Source organism: Dipodomys spectabilis, unplaced genomic scaffold (assembly GCF_019054845.1).
Source record: "Dipodomys spectabilis isolate Male_0828 unplaced genomic scaffold, ASM1905484v1 ptg000771l, whole genome shotgun sequence".
Taxonomy (NCBI): domain Eukaryota; kingdom Metazoa; phylum Chordata; class Mammalia; order Rodentia; family Heteromyidae; genus Dipodomys; species Dipodomys spectabilis.
This window is the reverse complement of record NW_024871448.1, coordinates 330,926-344,098: the sequence shown is the minus strand read 5'-3', so window position 1 is coordinate 344,098 and position 13,173 is coordinate 330,926. Positions and strand designations below refer to the sequence as shown.

At 50.5% G+C, this 13,173-nt stretch overlaps 1 protein-coding gene across 2 annotated transcripts in view; it reads left to right on the top strand.

Annotated features, from left to right (window-relative positions):
• The window catches only part of Gak (cyclin G associated kinase), a 61,201-nt gene that overhangs the window by 17,317 nt on the left and 30,711 nt on the right, over positions 1–13,173 (top strand). For both annotated transcript variants that reach the window (XM_042672762.1, XM_042672761.1), the window contains exons 6-10: positions 4,379–4,504; positions 7,416–7,505; positions 10,734–10,869; positions 11,238–11,350; positions 12,865–12,955. In XM_042672762.1, the coding sequence (XP_042528696.1) occupies positions 4,379–4,504; positions 7,416–7,505; positions 10,734–10,869; positions 11,238–11,350; positions 12,865–12,955 (556 nt within the window). The remainder of the gene's footprint in view (positions 1–4,378; positions 4,505–7,415; positions 7,506–10,733; positions 10,870–11,237; positions 11,351–12,864; positions 12,956–13,173) is intronic.

Here is a 13,173-nt window from a genome sequence, read left to right as displayed (position 1 = left end):
GACTGTGGAGTGTCCATTGAAGGACTGTAGAGCACCCGTAGTAGGACTGTGGAATTACATTGAAGGACTGTAGAGCACCCGTAGTAGGACTGTGGAATTACATTGAAGGACTGTAGAGCACCTGTAGTAGGACTGTGGAATTACATTGAAGGACTGTAGAGCACCCGTAGTAGGACTGTGGAGTGTCCATTGAAGGACTGTAGAGCACCCGTAGTAGGACTGTGGAATTACATTGAAGGACTGTAGAGCACCCGTAGTAGGACTGTGGAATTACATTGAAGGACTGTAGAGCACCTGTAGTAGGACTGTGGAATTACATTGAAGGACTGTAGAGCACCCGTAGTAGGACTGTGGAATTACATTGAAGGACTGTAGAATACCCGTAGTAGGACTGTGGAATTACATTGAAGGACTGTAGAGCACCCGTAGTAGGACTGAGGAGTTACATTGAAGGACTGTAGAGCACCCGTAGTAGGACTGAGAAATTACATTGAAGGACTGTAGAGCACCCGTAGTAGGACTGTGGAGTTACATTGAAGGACTGTAGAGCACCCGTAGTAGGACTGTGGAGTTACATTGAAGGACTGTAGAGCACCCGTAGTAGGACTGTGGAATTACATTGAAGGACTGTAGAGCACCCGTAGTAGGACTGTGGAATTACATTGAAGGACTGTAGAGCACCCGTAGTAGGACTGTGGAATTACATTGAAGGACTGTAGAGCACCCGTAGTAGGACTGTGGAGTTACATTGAAGGACTGTAGAGCACCCGTAGTAGGACTGTGGAATTACATTGAAGGACTGTAGAGCACCCGTAGTAGGACTGTGGAATTACATTGAAGGACTGTAGAGCACCCGTAGTAGGACTGTGGAGTTACATTGAAGGACTGTAGAGCACCCGTAGTAGGACTGTGGAGTTACATTGAAGGACTGTAGAGCACCCGTAGTAGGACTGTGGAGTGTCCATTGAAGGACTGTAGAGCACCCGTAGTAGGACTGTGGAGTGTCCATTGAAGGACTGTAGAGCACCCGCAGTAGGACTGAGGAGTTACATTGAAGGACTGTAGAACACCCGCAGTAGGACTGTGGAATTACATTGAAGAACTGTAGAGCACCCGTAGTAGGACTGTGGAATTACATTGAAGGACTGTAGAGCACCCGTAGTAGGACTGTGGAATTACATTGAAGGACTGTAGAGCACCCCTAGTAGGACTGTGGAATTACATTGAAGGACAGTAGAGCACCCGTAGTAGGACTGTGGAGTTACATTGAAGGGCTGTAGAGCACCCGTAGTAGGACTGTGGAATTACATTGAAGGACTGTAGAATACCCGTAGTAGGACTGTGGAGTGTCCATTGAAGGACTGTAGAGCACCCCTAGTAGGACTGTGGAGTGTCCATTGAAGGACTGTAGAGCACCCGTAGTAGGACTGTGGAGTTACATTGAAGGACTGTAGAGCACCCGTAGTAGGACTGTGGAGTTACATTGAAGGACTGTAGAGCACCCGTAGTAGAACTGTGGAGTTACATTGAAGGACTGTAGAGCACCCGTAGTAGGACTGTGGAGTTACATTGAAGGACTGTAGAGCACCCCTAGTAGGACTGTGGAATTACATTGAAGGACTGTAGAGCACCCGTAGTAGGACTGTGGAATTACATTGAAGGACTGTAGAGCACCTGTAGTAGGACTGTGGAGTGTCCATTGAAGGACTGTAGAATACCCGTAGTAGGACTGTGGAGTTACATTGAAGGACTGTAGAGCACCCGTAGTAGGACTGTGGAGTTACATTGAAGGACTGTAGAGCACCCGTAGTAGGACTGTGGAATTACATTGAAGGACTGTAGAGCACCCCTAGTAGGACTGTGGAATTACATTGAAGGACTGTAGAGCACCCGTAGTAGGACTGTGGAATTACATTGAAGGACTGTAGAGCACCCGTAGTAGGACTGTGGAATTACATTGAAGGACTGTAGAGCACCCGTAGTAGGACTGTGGAATTACATTGAAGGACTGTAGAGCACCCGTAGTAGGACTGTGGAGTGTCCATTGAAGGACTGTAGAGCACCCGCAGTAGGACTGAGGAGTTACATTGAAGGACTGTAGAGCACCCGTAGTAGGACTGTGGAATTACATTGAAGGACTGTAGAGCACCCGTAGTAGGACTGTGGAGTTACATTGAAGGGCTGTAGAGCACCTGTAGTAGGACTGTGGAATTACATTGAAGGACTGTAGAATACCCGTAGTAGGACTGTGGAGTGTCCATTGAAGGACTGTAGAGCACCCCTAGTAGGACTGTGGAGTGTCCATTGAAGGACTGTAGAGCACCCGTAGTAGGACTGTGGAGTTACATTGAAGGACTGTAGAGCACCCGTAGTAGGACTGTGGAGTTACATTGAAGGACTGTAGAGCACCCGTAGTAGGACTGTGGAGTTACATTGAAGGACTGTAGAGCACCCGTAGTAGGACTGTGGAATTACATTGAAGGACTGTAGAGCACCCGTAGTAGGACTGTGGAATTACATTGAAGGACTGTAGAGCACCCGTAGTAGGACTGTGGAATTACATTGAAGGACTGTAGAGCACCCGTAGTAGGACTGTGGAATTACATTGAAGGACTGTAGAGCACCCGTAGTAGGACTGTGGAATTACATTGAAGGACTGTAGAGCACCCGTAGTAGGACTGTGGAATTACATTGAAGGACTGTGACTGTCCTGTGGAAGAGTATCCTTTGTAGGCCTTTGTCTCATGGAGTTTCTCCCTGTGGTGGTGTACACTTAATTTCCTTCTCCTTATTTGTCATGGACTGTGCTGCCCCACACCCTGTCCTCCTGACCTGTGGAAGGGGTTCTCTGAAGTCAGAGGGTATGTTAGCAGCTCCTGGCTTGTGCTGGCCTCTATTGGGAAACCCCACTCTGTTGGGTGTGCATGGATATGCATGGCACTTAATATGGTGTGGGGTGCCAGTAAGACTGTGCATTGGAATTGGATGTCATGTAATTTTATGTGTCTTTTATATAAGTCTTTCTTTGCCTCCCTCCCACTATTATAACTATAAAAACCATTCCTGGTTTGTGAACTGTACAACTGGTGATGGCTAATGTTGGCTCTTGGGACTTAAGTAGATGGCCTTGCCGTGGGGTGCTTGGGGCAGGTTCCACAGTTTTATAATGTTGTGCCTCACTATAGGAATAGTATAGTATATTTCTCTGTTTATTTTTAATCTATTGAGTTCTGTTCTGTTCTCTTCTTTTCTCTTCTGTTCCTGGTGCTTGAACTCAGGGTGCTTTGATCTGGGTACTGTCCCTGAGCCTCTCTGTGCTCAGGGTTAGCATTCTACCACTTGAGCCACAGCACTATTTTCCAGCTTTTTCTGAGTAGTTTTTGTTGGAGATGAGAGTATCATGGATTTTCCTGCCTGGGCTGCCTTCCAACCATAATCCTCATCTCAGCCTTCAAGTAGTTAGGATTACAGGCGTGAGCCACTGGTGCCCTGCTAGAATGCCTTTCTTAAACTTCTACAATTATCATTTTACAGTTTTATGTACAAGAATTTTTTTTTTTTTTTTTTTTTTTTTTTACCGTGGGCCTGTGCTGTCTCTCAGCTCCTCAGCTCAAGGTGAGCACTCTACCACTTGAGCCACAGCACCACTTCTGCTTTTCTGGTGGTTAATTGGAGATAAGAGTCTTGTAGACTTTCCTTACCGGGCTGGCTTTGAACTGCAATCCTCAGATCTCAGCCTTCTGAGTAGCTAGGGTTACAGGTGTGAGCCACTAGTGTCTGGCTGCACAAGAAGTCTTTTGTCCATCTTTTGTTAGATTTATTTCTCAGGTCATGATACATTTAATGCATTATAATAGCATATTGCAATTCTTTCCTATTCTGTCTTTTCTGCAGGCTCATTATGTTTCTCATGTGATGGACTAGGGTTATCTGGGTGTGTGTGTGTGTGTGTGTGTGTGTGTGTGTACACATGTATGTGTGTACTTGTGTACATGTGCTGGGGCTTGAACTCAGAGCCTCACATTCTCGCTTGGCTTCTCAAGGCTGTGCTCCATCTTCTGGGCCACACTTCCACATCTGGCTTTTTGCTGGTTAATTACAGATCTCATGAACTTTTCTGCCCTGGCTGGGTTCAGACTTGCATCTTCAGATCTCAGCCTCTGAGTAGCTAGGATTACAGATAAGGGTCATCCGCACTTGACTTGGTCTGTAATTTTAATTTTTAAAATGACTTACTTTCGGTGCAGAGTGGCTGCCTGCTACGGTGCTGGTCATGCCTGGTATTCCTGGGTGATTTTACTGAACCTGCTCATAGTACTGTCTTTTGGACTCATATTAGGAACTCGGGTCATAAGGATTGTCCTTTGGAATTTTGCAGGTTGAAAACTTGCTGCTTAGTAACCAGGGAACTATTAAGCTGTGTGACTTTGGCAGCGCCACGACCATTTCACACTGCCCGGACTACAGCTGGAGCGCCCAGAAGCGAGCAATGGTGGAGGAGGAGGTGAGGTGTGGCGCTGAAGCCCGCGCCCTGTGGAAGCCACGTTTGGTCCCTTTTCCTTTTCTCTTGTGTACCTTTTGTCCCCTGTGCTTCTTTGGGCAGATGTGTAAGTGTGCTCCAGTCAACCAGACAGAGCTGACTACCTCGCCAAGCGTCGGGACCCTTTCTTGCTGCCCTCTGTCTTCACTAGTCTGTGGCTACAGACATGTCACTAGAGGGAGGATTCATTTTATCTCCCCCTCCTTGGGCCAGACTTGGTTCTGAATGCCTTAATCCTGTTTTATTTCTAGGATTAAAAAAACATAGTTGCTGAAAAGTACACATAACATTTCCCATTGTAACCGTTGTAAGCATGCGGCTCACTGCAGTGAGCACATTTCATAGTACGTGTAGCCGTGACCATGTTCATCTTCAGAACCAGTCCATTGTTCCAAATGTGGGAATGTATTTCTAAGAATTATTTAGAGCCATACATACTTGCTGGGAGCCACGGTGGCTCTGTCTAGATGGCTCCTGTCCCTGCAGGAAGGTGTGCAAGGTGTGTTGATGAGACTGGCTAGCAGGCTTTGTGGATCATACAGAAAGTGAAGAGCAGAGGACAGTGCAAGATGCTGGGCAGAGAGCTCCTGGGTGGGTGGAGGAGGAGCTGCCTGCTGAAAGATGTCACTGGCAGGACACTGCCCGTGCTGCTGAGCGGAGCTCTTCAAGGCCAGACTCCCTTCACAGGCTGACGGATGTGTCTGGGCCCCGTGCTGTGGCCGTGCACTGGTGTGCTGCCTGCGAGGAGAACTTGTGTTTATTCCCTCACAAGAACAGGCTTTATTAGAGGCATTCGGGGCTTCTTGGGGGTTAGCCATCAGTTCACAGCCAAGCTTCTTAGATCAGTTGTTTTTTGTTTGTTCTGTTTTGGGCAGTCTGGGGTTTGAACTCTGTGCCTCACATTTCCTAGGCAGTTGCTTTTCCTTTCAACCATGCCTCCAGCCCCCTCTTGAGTCAGTTGTAAACCCGTGAGTCCTCTCCTCACGTCAGAGGGTATGCCCAGAGCACTCCATGTGGAGCCTCACTTCTACCTGGTGCTCAAGCTGGTTGGCAGAGCTTGCAGCTCAAGAAGGCTGGCTGGAGCTTAGGAAGCAGGTTTGCCTTCCCTGGTCAGCACCCTGTCCTGCCGAACAGTGTGTGCGACTCCGTTCCAGTGGACTCACAGAGTTGTCTAGATCATCCAGTCTGGCACCCCTGTTTAGTCATCGCTCCCCAAGTCCAGCCCTCCTGTCCTCCCCCTCCTGGCTTCTGATGCAGCCTGCCGCAGTGACAATGGCTCCTCCCTCACTGGCTGTGCTGCCTGCCTCCTGAGCCCTTGCACCTGCTCATCTCTTTGTTATTCGTAAGAGGAAACAGGTGCCGTTTTCTCCATAGTCACATAGGACAAAAATGTTCCAAATTAACTTGCGAGATTCTGAGTGGCTTTGTTCTCCTCACTTCTCCCAACTGCTGTAATTTTTTGCTGTTTTTCCCCCTGAAACTCACGTTGGTGATTTGAGTCTGGTTTTGCTTGTTTTCCACTTGTGGGCCTCTCCTGAAGTGAGTGGTCTCACCTGGTTTTCTGTAGTCTCCTGTGTGCACCCTGAGCTAAGTACCTGTGGCCTGGGCTGTTGTCAGCATGTTGCAGTCACTGGCAGAGCTGCCACGTGAAGTGTTACTTTGTGTCAGAGATGTCAGGGTAAGTGGCGTAAGGTTTTTAGTTGAAGTATCTCTCACACATGGTAGCACATGGTCATAAGTGTACAGCTCAGTGTTCCCGTGGCTGAACACAGAGGGGCATAGGCCCCACTGTCCTGCTCAGTGCCCCTGGCCAGCAAAAGTGCCCGCACTAGCTCTTGACTACTCTTCATCTCTGTCTCCTGAAGTCCTACTTGTGCATACAAGCCCTAGTTGGCACTGCATCTTGAACAAACCTGTCTAGCTAGCCACTGTGCTGTCTTCAGGGAGGCCTCTCAGATTACAGTCCACCTGTATTTTCATTTGCTTGTGTCTCACACACTGAAGAAGTCCCTGACTGCCTGGGCATGTTGACGCAGTGTCTTTATGAATGCAGTCTTAGGCTGGAATAGTGTTCACCATACCATGCATTGTCCACTGTGCATTTACTATGTAGGTATTGTATGGTATTTGTGCTGTGTAGATCTCTTGGTTTGGGGGTGTTTTGGGATGTGTGTGTGTGTATGTTTTTCTCTTTTTCTTGATGGTATTGGACACCAACGACTGTGTACTTGTTAGGTAGATACTCTGATCCATGTCCCTAGCCCTTTTTACTTTTATATTTTTCAGATAGGGTCTTGCATTATTCCCAGGCTGGTCTCGATGGTGGTCCTCCTGCTATACTTTCTGCTTAACTGAGATGATAAGCACACACCACCATGCCCCACTTTTTATTGGCTGGATCCCAAAATTTATGCTCAAGTGGCCTCAAACCCCAATCTTCCCAATTTCCTCCTTCTGAGTAGGTGTCTGCCTTTTAAAATCTGGCCAACCAGTAATCCTGGTATTTTGTCTGTTCCAGATTATGTGACAGACTTGTGCCCATGAATTCATTTGAAAGCTTTTGTTAGCTCCCTAGGCATTAGCCTTCACATGAACGGGCCTATTGTGCACTTTGGGGTAGGTTTCTTGTGTTGAATGCAACATGCCTCTGAGCAGGTCAATACCTGGGTGTGGCTGCTTTTATTAAGCCCTGGTACCCCACAAGGGGTTCTGTGCGAGAAGCCACAGTGGCAGTATGTAGGTACTTGCGTGGCTTGAGACCCTTCCGAGGCACAGTGGGGGGACAGGGTACTGTTAGCCTGCAGCAGAGTTGAAAGGTTTAGGGCATCAGTATGAAAGTGTAACCTGACCTTTACACATTTGTGCTTTTCTTCAGATCACAAGAAACACCACACCCATGTACAGAACGCCAGAAATCGTAGACCTGTATTCCAATTTCCCCATCGGCGAGAAGCAGGATATCTGGGTGAGGCCCTAGTGACTCTCCTGGAGGTGCCTGGTCAGGAGCAGCGGCCTGTGCACAACCCAGAGGCCACCTGCCCCAACTGTCCAGAGCCCTCACAGCCCCACCACCCCTTTCCCTATCCATTCCTTTTTCTTTTGTCTTCATTTTCCGAAGCATCATCGGTGACTGCTTCTAGCTGAGGTGAATTGACAGAGAAGTTGGGGTGTCGGCACGGCTCTGTGTCTGTATCTGTCCTGGCAGTGAGATTCTACACTTTTGTACCTGGCCCCAGCTCCAGACCCAAGGATGTCTCTGCCATGGCTGGCTGATTCCTGGAGCCCTCTGCTCCTTTTGCTCTGTCCCCGTCCACTGAGGGCAGCTCCTCTGCCCTCCCTCAGACCTGTGTGACCTCAGGAGCAGTCCGTTCTACAGAGAGTGCCCCCAAGGCGTCCTTCGTCCAATTAGTGCTGACTGTCTGCGGAGACGGCGTCAGACTCACGGGGCAAGGCTCCTTCCTGACCTGCCCCTCGAAGTGCTGGTCTCAGTCCCGGCAGTGGACTCTGCCTGTCTAAGGTGCTGGTCTCAGTCCCGGCAGTGGACTCTGCCTGTCTAAGGTGCTGGTCTCAGTCCCGGCAGTGGACTCTGCCTGTCTAAGGTGCTGGTCTCAGTCCCGGCAGTGGACTCTGCCTATCTAAGGTGCTGGTCTCAGTCCCCGGCAGTGGACTCTGCCTGTCTAAGGTGCTGGTCTCAGTCCCTGCAGTGGACTCTGCCTATCTAAGGTACCAGTCACAGTGCCAGGCAGCTGACTCTCACACTGGGCTTTCCACAAAGTTTCCTGAAGTTTGATTAGCTTGAATGGTAAGGAACCTATTTACCACTTTCACCTATTATAAAGGATAATAAAAGGGTTCGGATGCCTAGGACCCTCCAGGACCCTCTACCTGCCAAGCCTTCCAGGCACCCAGCGTACTGGAACCTGCTTCTGTGGTTTCTACGGAGGCTTTGTACACAGACATGACTCATTATACCACTGGCAACGGGAGATCATCTCTCCTTCCCAGAGGTTGAAGACCCAGTCCTCTGGTCCTGTTTTAGTCTTTCTAGTGGCCAGCACTACCCTGAAGTTTCCTAGGGACAGCTGGCCCTTCATCATAGCATAGAAAATACCACTTTTGGGCTGAGAAGGTGGCTCAGTGGTAGAGCGCTTGCCTTACATGCATGAGGCCCTGGGTTCGATTTCTCAGCACCACATAAGCAAAAAGAAAAAAGCCAAAGTGGCGCTGTGGCTCAAGTGGTAGAGCGCTAGCCTTGAGCTGAAGGACAGTGCCCCACGACCGGACCCAAAAAAGAAAAAAAAAGAAAATACCACTTTGAAGATTCTGAAGATCTTAGGATGTGTATGTTTTGCAGTGTCACATACCCCCCTTGTTCAGGAAGACCTTGGTATGTGTAGATGAGCCCTGCCATCCACTGTGCCAGGCCGCCGGCACTCCCTGGGTAGCTGCAGGGACCGGGGGCAGTGGAAGCTCAGCTCCCACCCAGTTCACGCTGTCAAGGTGTCAAGGCCTGACACCAGGTTTCTAGGACTTAGGCCCATACTGACACTGGTGAACATGGGGTTTAGATGAAGTCCTGTTGTGTTTGGAATCATGGGGCTCCATACTGTATCTTTGTTAGCTTTTTGAATCTTGGCCTTTGTTGCACATCTGGACATAGGAACACAGTTAACATGCTTCATCTCAGTGTCTGGGTGTCCAGGGCTCCTGGCTGGATAAAGTGCTGGTGTTCCACACAGTTGCGTTTGAAGGGCCGAATGACCCTCAGGAAGAGCTCACTGGCTCTGTGGCCATGGAGCTCTTGGTGCCGCCCACGCCATAGTGCGTCAGGATGGAGCACATCTCTCCTTCCTCGCATCCCCATGCCCCGGGTGGCAAGCTGCTGGTGTCTGCCAGCCCACAAGTCCCCAGAACTAAGGGAGCATTTTGGTCTGGAAGTTAGAGTTTGGGCTTGCTGTTGCCAACTGTGCACCTTTCTGGAGGAGGTAGGGGAGCTAGGCTTCCTGTTGGGTGGGCATGGTCACTGGCTTGCTCAACCAGAGGATGAGACTCCATACAAGGAAAAGTAGCCTGATTAGTGTCCTGCCAAAGTCCTCAAGGGCTGGGCATTGGTGGCTTCCTACCTGTCATCCTCACAATTCTGGAGGCCAAGATCTGAGGATCGTGGTTTGAAGCTAGCACAGGCAGCAAAGTCCATGAGACTCTTTTCTCCAGTTAAACATGGAACAAGCCTGAAGTGGAGCTGTGACTTAAGTGGTAGAGCATTAGCCATGGGCAAAAATGTTCAGAGACGGCATCCAAGCCCTGAGTTCAAGCCCCAAGACTGGCACCAAAAAAAAAAGTCCTTGAGGAAACGGGGTGGGGGGGGCTCATTCATGTCCAGAGCTGGCTCACGCCGCCCCCCCCATACACTAGGACTGCAACATGCACACTGATCCCTTAGGCCCCCCCATACACTAGGACTGCAACATGCACACTGATCCCTTAGGCCCCCCCATACACTAGGACTGCAGCATGCACACTGATCCCTTAGGCCCCCCCATACACTAGGACTGCAACATGCACACTGATCCCTTAGGCCCCCCCATACACTAGGACTGCAACATGCACACTGATCCCTTAGGCCCCCCCATACACTAGGACTGCAACATGCACACTGATCCCTTAGGCCCCCCCATACACTAGGACTGCAACATGCACACTGATCCCTTAGGCCCCCCCATACACTAGGACTGCAGCATGCACACTGATCCCTTAGGCCCCCCCATACACTAGGACTGCAACATGCACACTGATCCCTTAGGCCCCCCCATACACTAGGACTGCAACATGCACACTGATCCCTTAGGCCCCCCCATACACTAGGACTGCAACATGCACACTGATCCCTTAGGCCCCCCCATACACTAGGACTGCAGCATGCACACTGATCCCTTAGGCCCCCCCATACACTAGGACTGCAGCATGCACACTGATCCCTTAGGCCCCCCCATACACTAGGACTGCAACATGCACACTGATACCTTAGGCCCCCCCATACACTAGGACTGCAACATGCACACTGATCCCTTAGGCCCCCCCATACACTAGGACTGCAACATGCACACTGATCCCTTAGGCCCCCCCCCATACACTAGGACTGCAGCATGCACACTGATCCCTTAGGCCCCATTCACTCTCTGCTCTCTCACAGGCCTTGGGCTGCATCTTGTACCTGCTGTGTTTCCAGCAGCATCCTTTTGAGGATGGAGCAAAACTTCGGATAGTCAATGGGAAGTACTCAATCCCTGTGAACGACACTCGATACACAGTCTTCCATGATCTCATTCGTAAGTTCCTATTTGCGTTTGCTTGATACAGGGAGCTAGGGGATGAGCCTCCCTGTTGCTTTGAGGGTGTACTCACCAGCTGAGCTTCCCCAGTGCTCACCGTCATGATGCTCTAACAGCATCCCTGTGGGACTTCTTCCACGAAACCCACCTGCCCTTGTTTTGTTGAGCTTATGGTGCTTTGAACAGCCATTTCTGATCATTTTGTTCTGTTGTATGATTGTTCTCTTCCATCAATCTCTCTCCCAGTTCTGAAGTCATCACTTGTAAAGTGAGTGGCCTTGAGTCTTGAGCAAGAGCAGGTAGTGCTCTGGGCCAGGCTCAAGGCTCTGGACAGTATGGATGAGTGCTGCTGTGTTCTTCCTCAGGCTCCATGCTGAAGGTCAACCCGGAAGAGCGATTGTCCATCGCTGAGGTGGTGCGCCAGCTGCAGGAGATTGCTACGACCAGGAACGTGAATCCCAAAGCCCCCATCACAGAGGTGAGGGTGACCTCAGGGTGTCACCCATTGTGTGTTCTTTTTTTTTTTTTTTGGTCAGTCATGGGGCCTGAACTCTGGGCCTGGGCGCTGTCCCTCAGCTCTTCGGCTCAAGGCGAGCACTCTACTGCCTGAGCCACAGTGCTACTTCCGGCTTTTTTCTGCATACGAGGCAAGCGCTCTACCTCTGAGCTACCTTCCCAGCCCCCATTGTGTGTTCTTAAGGTTACCCTGAAGGACCTGTTCTCAGGGTTGAATCACGGACCCTTGAGAGCTCACAGCTATCGTACTGGGTACTCTCAGGGTCCTGACTCAGGTGTCTGACATCAATGAGTCCAAGGTCTCTCCCACCTGGCAGCTCTTGTTCAGGTTCCAATAGTGTGTGTTCTTTCTGCATCTCAGAGTTGCTGGAATCAGGTGTCTGGTCATCGTTTCCCAGTCTCCTGGCCATGTTCATCTCCAAGCTCTACCCACAGGGATCTCACGCACACAGCTGCCAGCTCTACTTTGTCTGGTGGTTGTTGTGCTGAGACCCCACACGCTGCCTGCTTGGGGAGAGCAGGCAGGCCAGGAAGGTAAAGGTGCTGCAGCCTGGGACAGTTCAGAAGCCAAGCCCAGCCAGCACCCCTGGGGAAGGAATGGGGGTTGATTGTTTGGGAATCGACATTGCTATGTACAGCACAAGGCTCAGGCCAGACCCTGCTGTCTTCCCCTCTGGCCCTGCCTCTGTCTCTGCTGAGAGGAGGTCCTTCTTAGACCACGGTGCAGAGACAGGAACTCTGGTTCCTCTTTTGTCTGCTTCCTGGCTGTCAGATCCTCTCACCAGCCGCTCTCCCACTCCTGAACTAGAAAGAGAACTTCCCAGGAGCCATTGCCTGTGAACTCTTGAGCCCTTTCAGAGTACAGGAGACTGCCCTGGAGACCGTGAGGATTAGGGTACAGGACTGTGGACATTGCTTTTTGTTCAGGATATCAGGGAAGAGGGGCTGCTGCTGATAGGGATGCCCAGTGTGTTCTGGTCCTAGTAATGCTCATTCATCCTCTGGGAGCCATCCACCTCCCCAAACAGCATTGTTCCACGCCTAGTTTGCCAGCACATGCACGCTTCGTGTGAGGGTCTGGTGAAGGAGCCCAGCCCAGTGTCTCCGCTCTCACCCTTCAGGGTGACATGCACTACATCTGCTTACGGATGGCACGGATCAGAAGGAAGTGGAAGAGGAGTTGAGTCTGTAACCCACAAACATAAAGGATGTGTTACAATAGGACCAGGGTGGGGGTTGTGGCTAGCTGCTGCTTCCTGGTTATCCTGAATGTCGGTTGAGAGTTGTGAGTAAAGGTTTTGTTTGTGAGTATGATGTGCCCTCCATCTGGATTCCTTGTACATTATAGCAAAACAGGTAGCAGACAGGTGAGTAATCTGGCCCACTGCTAGTGCTTTCAGACTGAGAGCACCAGCAGAGGGTGGGTGTAAACCAGCTCCAGTCTTAGAGAATTCACTGTGTCCTCAACTCTTACAGTTGCTGGAGCAGAATGGAGGCTACGGGAACCCAGGGTCATCTCCAGCTCCACCTCTTCCCGGAGGCCCCACAAACAGCAGCTACAGTGGAGGTGAATGCCCTGACCCGCCTACAGACCACCCCACAGGAATGTCCCCTTTCTTGACACACACCAGGCACCCAGCCTGCATCGAGGAAGACCCGTGGGTTTGTAGCCTGGTAGCAGAAGGCATACTGCAAGGGTGGGGTCTGGGCTCCACCCTCCTGTGGGAACCGCATCTCAGGTGGGCCCATGCCCTCTGGGAAGGACCAAGTCACGGAGGGACAGAG